We start from the raw sequence: 10,183 nt of genomic DNA, 5'->3' as shown, positions 1-10,183 counted from the left end.
TGCTGTAGCTACAAATGTCATATGGCTGCGGGAAAACATAGCCAGTAATTATAAACAACTAGAAGGAAGCGTGGGCAGTTAGTAACACTTCAAAAGGCTGCACAAGGTGCTTGGGATGTGTCCCTGAGAAATCCAGATAAATGAGTCAAATCGGTTTGGGGCAAACGGAATGAAGGCAAGTGTGCAACGGCAGCTCTTGGCCGGCTCAAAGGAACGTGCCCATGGCCAGAAAAGACGGGTTCTGAGTCGCTACTAGGCCTTAGCCTCTAGCTCTTCCAGTCCCCGCGCTTTCCCCCGCCCCCTCCCAGCCATGTGGCCCGCGCGTCCCTCCGCCCCCGACTCCGCTCGCCCGACCAGGGCCTGGCTCCGCCCACCATGCCTGGGCCGCGTCTGGCTCCACCCACTCTCCCAGGACCGCGGCCGGCGGCCGAGGGGCGGGGCGCGCCGGGAGGAGCCGCACTCGCGAGCGGGAGGGGGATCCGCCGAGGAGTTACGGGAAAGTTGGTCCGAGTTCCTGGAGTTTCCCCTGTGTTTCCCGGGGCTCGGCCGGCCGGTGCCCCGGCTCCTCGCCTCCCTCCGTCCTTCACCGCCCACCAGATCCCTCCTTCTGGATCCGCCGCCATGGAGCAGCCGCCAGCGCCCAAGAGGTAACGAACGTGGGGAACCGGGAGAAGGAGGGAGGCGGCGGCCGCGGGCGGGGGCGGCTAGGCCAGGCCGGACCGCGACCCCCTTCGCGACTGCGGGGCCCAGACCAGGCCCATCGGGAGTCGGAGGCACGTCCGAGTGCCGGGCCGCGTCTGTCCACACGCCGACGGGGCCCGAGGGGAGGCCGAGCCTCGCCTCTCCCGCGGCCGCGGGGCCTGGCGGCGTGGAAAGTCGCTGGGCAGCGCTGGGCTCCCCGTGGCCGGACTCCTGGGCCGGGAGGACTTTTCCCTCCCGGCAAGTTCACGAAGCCCCGCGACGTAAAACTAGGAAATTAATTAGGCAGCTTACAGCTATGTAGGCGTTCTTGTCAAATGTTTTTCATAATACTGCCTTTTATTTGAGAAGGCGGGTTATTTATTTACAGTTTAAGGAATTCAATATTAATAGCTACACAGTCTGTAAAACTTGTGGATATACTGCCCTGACAGGTGTTCTTCTCCCTATCGCCGTCAAGTTCAAAAGTATTTATGGATGCAAGGCAGTGGGAATCTTAAATTAGAACCCCTCCCTCGTATAGTTTTTTTGTATTTCTTCTAGCATATAAAAATAGTGATGCTTTGGTATTTACTGTTAGTTTATATTTCATGTTTAATGTATTGGAAGAGTAAGAGTACACAGTAGATACTTTTAAACTAATACTTGAAATGATCTAACTAAATCAAGGCTGTCCATTGATATAAGTTCATAGTGGGTATTTTCCCCCCAAGGATGAATCACTGTCAATTAACTGATGTTGTTTAAAACATTTAACCTAGGTCTTTCATTTTTAATTTATAAAATGTACTAATCTCTCTCCCAGATAGTGCTGTTGTGAAGATTAAGGAGTTCTTGGGTTTTGATACTTAGCGATCTTTAGATGAAAGGTGATATATTCAGGAACATGGAATAATTGAAAAGGTAGGAACTTTGTGAGCTGGTGTGAATTGGGTAACTAGACATGTGAGCCTTAAGGCCTGGAAACCATCTGTTCAGGTGAAGAAAGGGGGGTTGTGGAGGGGTTTCCAAAAGAGACCTGCTATCACACAGAGCCCTTGATAGATTCTTATCTGGCATTTTGTAAAGTATTGAATTCTAGTGTTGACTAGACACCCAGTTTTAATACCATAGAAAAAAAATGGGAAGGGGGGCACCTGTGACATAATGCCCGAGGGCCAACTTAAGTCCAAATTGAAGTAGAGGTTCTCTCTATTCATTAGCTCTGAGCGCTCAAAGTTTCATTACAGGTGTAAGGGAACCCCTGGCCTTGTAGGGGCATTAGAAAACCTAGAGGGGTCAGGGGGAGACGGTGGTGGTGTATGTAACCATTCCATGGTCATTTATACTTTGCAAAGTGGTGCTTGCACATCTAACAGGCTTATTTTTAGCTCTCTTCAGAGAGACTTGTGTTGATCCAGGAAGGCATTTCTGAAGAGCAAGATATGTGACATTAATCCCATATATTCGAATATGGCTTAAAATTTTTTCGTAGCATTTGCATTTTCACAATATCATCATTGCAACCCTATTAAATAGTTTGGATTACAGGCATTGATCCTGTTTTATAGCTGAGGACACCAAAAGAGTTTGCCACACGGAAGGCCGTGACAGGGATTACTGACAGTGAGTTTTTTCTCCCTGTTGATCATTACCTTCTAATAATAAAATATAGCTGCCATTAAGGTCCTTTTATTTGCCAGGAACTTTATATACACATTCCTTTATTTTATTGTCCTAAGAAACAGAGATCTTGGCTCTGTAATTTACTATGCTTGTTCTACGTTTAATTTCTTCATCTGTAAAGTGCGCTGTGAGGATTAAATGAGGGCGTGTGTAAAGTACTTACTTAGCCCAGTGCTTCGCAATGTGTTTGATGATGTTAAATGTTGCTAGTTTATTTTTTCCTTATTAATCGAAAGTCAGGTCAAATAATCTGGTCAGGGGGAGGAATGCCAGAACGCTGAGTCTGATTGGCTGTACGGGGCTGCGCATCCTCTCACTGTGTATAGTGATACCTCTTTCTTAAAACTTGCTTGCTTGCTTAGCCTTCCATGATGTGGTGGTCATTTCTGGGTACAGTCTTGTGGGTCCTTGGCTTGTTCTTTTCCTGATCTCTGTAGGAATGTCACTTTGCTTTTCTCCCTTGGGTAGCTCAAACACTTTGACATGCTCACATGTATATTGCTGGTGTTCAAGTCTGGATGACCAACAGCTGCTATTTGGTTGGTATTTTTGATTTTTTCATGCAGATCCACTCTTTCGTTATTCCATCTAGTTTGTCCCTAGGTCCTGTTGAATTCTCCACCAAAAAGTCTGGATTCATCTTCTTTTCCCTTTTTCATTTTTGATATTCCTACCCCATTCCTGGGTTTTATGACAGTCATACATGATTTACAGCAGTGCCTTCCAACTAGGTACTTTAGTGCAGTAGTTTTCAAAAATTTTTAGCAGTAGAAAGGCTCTGTTGGGAGTAGAGATAGGGCACTAGGACCTGGTTCTCAGTGCTTTACCACCTTCTCTTCCCCTTTTGCTGCCCTACAGAACCTCCTAATGACCCATAGGAGTCTGTTTACTTTAGTTCATCCTGCACATGGCTTCTGATTTGTTTTGTTAAAACATCACTTCCCCCATGCTTTTCCTTTTTTTTTTTTTTTTGGATTGGGGCACATTAGTCTACTTAGTATCCAAGACTCTTATCCCTTGGTCTCAGACTTAATCCCCAGGCTTTGTTACTCTTCTCCAAAATGAATCTGTTCTAAAGTTTCCCCTTTGTCTTTTATGTAGGTTGTAGGCTATGGGTACTCCCAACTTTGCCTTTGTTCATGCTTTTCATTTACAGAAGTTTATGTTAGTTTTTGCTAGTAATCTATGTTTTATTCTTCCTTCAAGGCCTGCTTCATAAAGTATCTTTTTTGAGTGCTTTCTAGCCTAGAGTATTTCTCTGTATTCCTAATATTATATCCCTTTGAGTGTGTGCCATCTTCATATTGTACTTTTTTCAATTACAAAATTTTAGATATTCAAAAGCTAATTTAATAAGTACTTATGTGTCACATTATCCAGCTTTAGAAGTAAAATATTACAAATATAGTTGAAGCTCCCTAAGTATGTCTCTTCTCAGTTGCATTCCCTCCCTCTCCCCCAAAGGGTAGTCACTGTCCTGAATTGGGTATTTATTATTCCCATACATGTCTTTATATTTTTAGCGTGTTGTGAATATATATCTGACCTGGTGTTAGGCCTGGGTGTTAGGCCTGCCTTTGCTCTTTGGTATCATCCTTTTCCTCTGGGAATTGGAGATTCCACTGTGCAGCCAGATCTGAGAATCATGACTAGAGGATCTGGAAGGCCCCTCTTACCTCACTTCATTGATTTGGTCTCACCAACCAGGCTGTGTTAAATATAGGCAATAGATGTGGTCACCTATGGTCCCTGACTTAAGGTATCAGAATAGCTTTTAGATTCCCCAGGTTTCCTTAAAAGGTCTGTCACAGAGGTCTTTATAAGTCCTTATTAAAATGAAGTTCCTCTGGGAAGGAAGTCCATCAAATGGTTATTAATTATTAGCTCTTTGGTAAGTTGAGTTTCTCAGATTTCTCTGTAGGGGAACTGCTAGATGAAAGAAAAATGACCACACAGTAGATAAGTTTTGATAGATAGGAAAGGAAATGATCAGAACATGGGCTCTTCACCAAGTAGAACGTTCATAAAAGGGGAGGTCGGCCTCTATGAAAGACAGGTGGTGGGTAGCATGAAAACTGGTTGCTTGAGGATAGGTGGTCATATATACCACCTATATAGTTGTTAAAGAGCGGACAGAATTCATTGCTGGAGAGATATACTGTATCAGACAGGCCTTGTTCCACAGTTAGATGATAGAATTAATAGTTATTTAAAACGTAAAATGCATTGGTTAAGGTATATTTGGAGGAAAAGTTGGTGTGGGACAGTGAAAACACTGGAAGGCTAATAAGAGAGTAAGCTACTGAAATTTACTTTCAAGACGGAGAAGGAGAGTTCTTTGATTTAAGCTATGGTTGGATTCTTTGGCAGTTTTTTTCTTTTTCTTTTTTTTTATAGTGTGTAAAGGTAGTTGGGGGAAGTAAAGTTGAAGACTCAAGGTAAAATATTAGGGTTATACAGTGCATTCAAAGAAAAGTGAAGGTAAGAAAACCATTATTTCATAAGGGAAAGTGTTGCTATGAATAACTGGAATATCAGTCAGAAGATAAATTAGTAGGGAATGAAAAAGTGAAAGTAAAAGGATGGTGGAGCACCTGGGTGGCTCAGTGAGTTGAGTGTCTGACTTTAGCTCAGGTCATGATCTCGTGGGTTTGTGAGTTCAAGCCCCACATGGGCTAGCTGCTGTCAGCGTGGAGCCCGCTTCGGATCCTCTGTCCCCTTCTCTCTGTCCCTCCCTGCTTGTGCTTTCTCAAATATAAATGAACATTAAAAAAAAAAAAAAGGATGATGATACAGGAGGGTAAAGTATAAGGTATTCATAGATTCCTCAGCATGAGAAGCCAATATCAATCAGCCTGTAGCATCAGTAGCCCTGACCTTAGACCAGAAATTGGGAATGCAGATAAACAGACAGCAGGAACTATCAACTCTTGGAATTGAATTGTGTGGGACAAAGCAACAAATCAGTTAAGTAGATACTAGGGTATGACAAAAATCATGAAGACATTGCAAAGACGAGTTATGGGCTTCATTTTATGTCTGTATTACTGATTCATGCGCCCTTGGAATGTTACAAAGTAAAATTCTTCTGTGCTTATTATAGTAGAGATTGGGAGCTAGAGTTCTCTTTGAGAAGATGACCTCTAAGAAAAAAAAAAACAAAAACAAAGGCCAATAGCCTCAAGTAGACCCTGCGGGGAGCTCCCAACTTTAGAGGCAAGCTAGGGGAGGAGGTTCTGAGTAGTTCAGAGGGAAAGAAAAGAAACAAACAGGAGCATCTCTTTAATGACAGGGTCCCTAAGCGTATCTGTCCTCCCTTTGGCTTTTCTCAGTTAATTGGGGATGGCACCAATTCCTCTGTAATTGACTTAAGTCCTGTAGATGGGACCAGTCAATTGGCTAGCTGGTCCTGGTGAGCAAACTTCAGTTGCAACATAAGACAGGAGATAAACTCAGTCTTTGGCCAACCTGAGGCAAAGATTAATTTATCCTTTGTTCTTTAAGGGGCTGAGAGATAGCATATATTAGAACCGAAGAATTAGTTAGAAATGTAAAGAAAAAGGTAAACATATATTAAACATAGCTGGGTTAAAATTTGTTTTTCTTAAGTCATCTAAATGCTCATTCTAGAAGTGTGTATCAGTAGAGGTTTAATAACAAAAGGCTTAGGGGTACCTGGGTGGCTCAGTCGGTTAAGCGTCCGACTCTTGGTTTCAGCTCAGGTTCTCATGGTCTGGGAGTTTGAACCCTACATCCGCTCTGCGCTGACAGTGCAGAGCCTGCTTGGAATTCTCTCTTTCTCTCTCTCTGCCCCTCCCCAGCTTACGTGTTATATCTCTCTTTCTCTCTCAAAATAAATACATTAATTAAAAAAAATCATAAAAGGTTTAAATTGAGTACTTCTAGATTCTGGATTGTAGAGGTGGGGGGAAGTGCTTTGAATTTAATTTTTCTGGTTTCAAAGAAGTCTGTGTTCAACTAAAGGTACCGTCACTTCAGGCCATCATATATTAGTGGCTCTCAAAAAATTAAAAAAAAAAAAAATTGACGGTGAAACCCAGGACAGGCCCACATACATATCAAATTAAAACAGAAGTTTCATACAACGTACTATGTAGGATGTTTTTGGTATTTTTCTACTTTCTGTTCTGTTTCATTGAAAAACTGCTAGTCATGGTCCACCAAATTATTTTCATGACCTTTTAATGGGTTGTGATCTGCAGTTTGAAAAAACATTGCTGGCGTATGTTGTAGTGACAGTCGAGAAACTTATCTCATTTTAGACTCCATCCTCATACTTAAAAGCTCTATGATGGCATTGCCAGAGGAATCCAGACTGGGGTAACTACCTATATGCACAATAGAGATATTCTTTAAGAATCTAAAAAGGATAGTGGTGATAGGGAGAAAGGAAGCTGTAATTTAAAAGTCACAGTATTTTGAACATTTTATATAGGTCCCAATTGAAGTATGGGACAATGGAAAACTGTGGTCTATGATGTCTGACAGAGTTCACAAAAGAATATGTAATACATAAAGGTTGCTATCAGGCAAAGGCTCATTTGCCTCCTGGTGTAGAATGACCCCGTGCAAAGCTATAATTATGATTGCCTCAGTTTCTGACTTCCTACTAGTTCTCCCCTTCCTAGATAACAAAGGTCTTTAGTTTTTCTGCGAAGGAAAAATTTATACTATCTCATAGAAACTTTCTTTTTTATTTGATCCAAGTTTCTTTTTTGTTGAGATCTTATTTGAATTGCCTCATATTTTAGGATTATTCTAATTTCAATTCTTAGCTCTTCAATTCTTAGAATCTTAGAACAGATTCTATATTTGAAATGTCTCATTACAACTGGTTTTTCTACAGAATCTAAAGTTGAATAGATACAAATAAATATGTAAATAGACATGTATAAATATTAAAAATAAGTTCATTGTTTGCATGCCACGAATAATAAGGTACAGATTACCTTGAACTTCTTAAAAGTATCTTAAAGGACATAACTTACAAAATGACTTCATAGCAAAGTGAGAATTGCAGAAAACAGTTAATATTGCTGATAATTAATATAGGTAGAGATGTGATAGTATAGTGGGTTCTGAATTAGTTTATAAATTTTACATGATACCAGACACCTTAGTAAAGAGGTCAAATAGAGTAACATTTTCAGATAGTTGCGGATATCTTGATATAAATATTAGTATCTTGGTATACACACACACACTCTCACACTTAGAAAATGGGAAATTGTTGAGCATATGTGATTCCAAAGATGAGATAGTTTCTATATTCAGAATACAGAATGTTACTACTGTCTGTCCAGATCATTTTTCATTTTCAGGATTTTTGATTTTGTGAGACCATTGGACCTAGAGTCCTGTAGTTGGAGAATGCAAGTTAAAATTATTTTTGTAATTTAGGTAGACCTTTTACATATTTGAGGAAAGCATAAGTTAAAGGTAATACACATTTAATTTCCCTGACTCTTTCTCTCTGGAGCTAGGTGATCTCTCCTGAGTCTGCTGAGTTGCCCCATTCTCCTATTTCTTTCTAAAAACTGGCTTTCTTTACTCATTGATCATTGCTCATGACAGAAATTGGCTGTCAGCCTTGAGTTCATTCAGTTGCTCATTTATTCATATATTAGTAATTATTAATTAACTGCCTTTCAAATGCTACATATTGGGTGCATTGTTAAATGTAGCAATTGAAATCTTTGACCTCATAGAAGAACATACACTCCAGTTGGAGCTTGAGCTGTGAAGGAGAGAAATAGCTCGTATTGATAGAGAAGAATGGTGGAACCTGTTTTATAGGACGGTTGGACAGGGCTTCTCTGAAAAGGTAATACTAAAGCTGTGACATGGGGTTGTGAGAAGTTATCCCCGTGAGTAGCTGGAAAGAGTATTCCAGGCAGAGGGAAAGCTGTGAGAAGGCTTGGAGGTGGCAAAGAGTTTAGTGTGGGGGAGGAATTGAAATGAGGCCACTGTGGCTGGATTGTAAAATGGGAGAAAGTGGTTGGAGATGAGGTCAGAGAAATGGGCAGAGAGTCAATGATGCAGGCCATGGAAAGGAATTTGGATGTAAGAGTGCAGTGGGCTGTCATTAAAGGGTTTTAAGCAGAATTTTAAGCAGTTTATGCTTTTAAAAGCAATCGTTCTGGTTGGTTTGGGTAGAATAGATTGTAGAGGGTTAAGAATAAAAGCAGGGAAACAAGTTAGGAATCTATTGGAATAGTTCATGGTTAGGTGGTGGAGTCAGTGGAGATGGAGAGAAGTGTGGATAGATTTAAATTATATTTTGGAGTTGGAAATGAAGGACTTACTGATAGACTAGATGTGGGGATTGAGGAAGAGATTGTCAATTCTGGCCCTTAGGTTTTGTATTTGAGCAACTTGGGAGTGGAGAAGACCTGGAGAGGAACAGGTTTGGGTACCTTATAGTCTATTTCTTAGAATTTCCAACTCCCAGAAAAGTGAATGTGTTGGGCTTGAAATGTGGTATTAGGTGGTTCCCTTAGGAGAGGAAGTGGATTGGGAGGAAATAATGGACACTAACTTCTTTTTTAACCTCTTTTTTCACTGTATGAATCTAGAGAATGGGGAATATACCAAACCTTTGTTAGGTGTTTGCCACATCCAGGTGTCCTGGTGACCTGCTATTAAAAAATGTTTTTACTAGGGGCACCTGGGTGGCTCAGTCGGTTGGGCGTCCGACTTCAGCTCGGGTCATGATCTCACGGTCCGTGAGTTCGAGCCCCGCGTCGGGCTCTGTGCTGGCAGCTTAGAGCTTGGAGCCTGCCTCAGATTCTGTGTCTCCCTCTCTCTCTGCCCCTCCCCTGCTCATGCTCTGTCTCTCTCTGTTTCAGAAATAAAACATCAAAAAAAAAATAAAAAAAATGTTTTTACTGCAAAAAAAAGAAAGCATCAGTGAAAAACAGGTGTATGGCTTAAGGCAGACACCTTTGTAATCACCAGTCAGGTTAAGAAAAAGAACTCTGCCACACTCCCTTCCTAGTGTTCCATCCCAGTCATAGCTGCCTTTCCCCATATCCTGACTTTTATAGTAATAACTTAAATGTGCATTGCTAGACACTCTAGGGTTAGTCTTGCCAATTAAAAAAATAGTTTTTATAGGAGTTGTTACTTTTATTATTATTGTTAATGTTTATTTATTTTTGAGGGAGCACAAGTGGGAGAAGGGGAGAGAGAGAGGAGGACATAGGATCCAAAGCAGGCTCTCTGCACTGACGGCAGTGAGCCTGATGGGCTCGAACTCATGAACCGTGAGATCATGACCTGAGCCAAAGTCAGACGTTCAACTGACTGAGCCACCCGGGTGCCCTAGGAGTTGTCATTTTTAATCTTTACATTAGTTTCTCTATCCCTTTTCTTTTCTTTTTCCTGTTGAAGAACTCAAGCTGTTTATAGTTTTTCACAGCCTGGATTTTGCTGACAGCTTACACAAGGTGCAATTCTAGATCTTCTTTTGCCCTCCATATTTTCTGCAAATGGGTAACTGGATCCAGAGACTGACGGGCTCAGTTTTGATCCCATAGGAATTGTTATAGGTGGTGTTTGGCAAGACTGTATTAGTCACTTCGTGTCTAGTTGCGTCTCCTTTTTCTGATATTAGCAGCTGTTGATGGTTAGTGCTTATTTCTGTTAATTCATTGGATGTTGCAAAATGGTGAATTTCTAAATACATCATTTTGTTTTATTTATTAGTTGGAATGTTTTTATAGAGAATCACCTCCCTCATCTTTTGTTTGATTACCCAGTGGTACACTTTATAACATAAAACAGGATAAATGCTGGA

The 10,183-nt window shown here is 41.3% G+C and overlaps 1 protein-coding gene across 2 annotated transcripts in view; it reads left to right on the top strand.

The window, feature by feature from the left end:
* The first annotated feature begins 348 nt into the window (after positions 1 to 348).
* The window catches only part of STK3 (serine/threonine kinase 3), a 278,518-nt gene continuing 268,683 nt past the window's right edge, over positions 349 to 10,183 (top strand). For both annotated transcript variants that reach the window (XM_011291410.4, XM_023248602.2), the window contains exon 1: positions 349 to 647. In XM_011291410.4, coding sequence (XP_011289712.2) covers positions 376 to 647 — 272 coding nt within the window. In that variant the 5' untranslated portion in view covers positions 349 to 375. The remainder of the gene's footprint in view (positions 648 to 10,183) is intronic.

Source organism: Felis catus, chromosome F2, assembly GCF_018350175.1.
Source record: "Felis catus isolate Fca126 chromosome F2, F.catus_Fca126_mat1.0, whole genome shotgun sequence".
Classification (NCBI taxonomy): Eukaryota; Metazoa; Chordata; class Mammalia; order Carnivora; family Felidae; genus Felis; species Felis catus.
The sequence above is the reverse complement of the archived record's forward strand: the minus strand, read 5'-3'. Positions and strand labels throughout refer to the sequence as shown.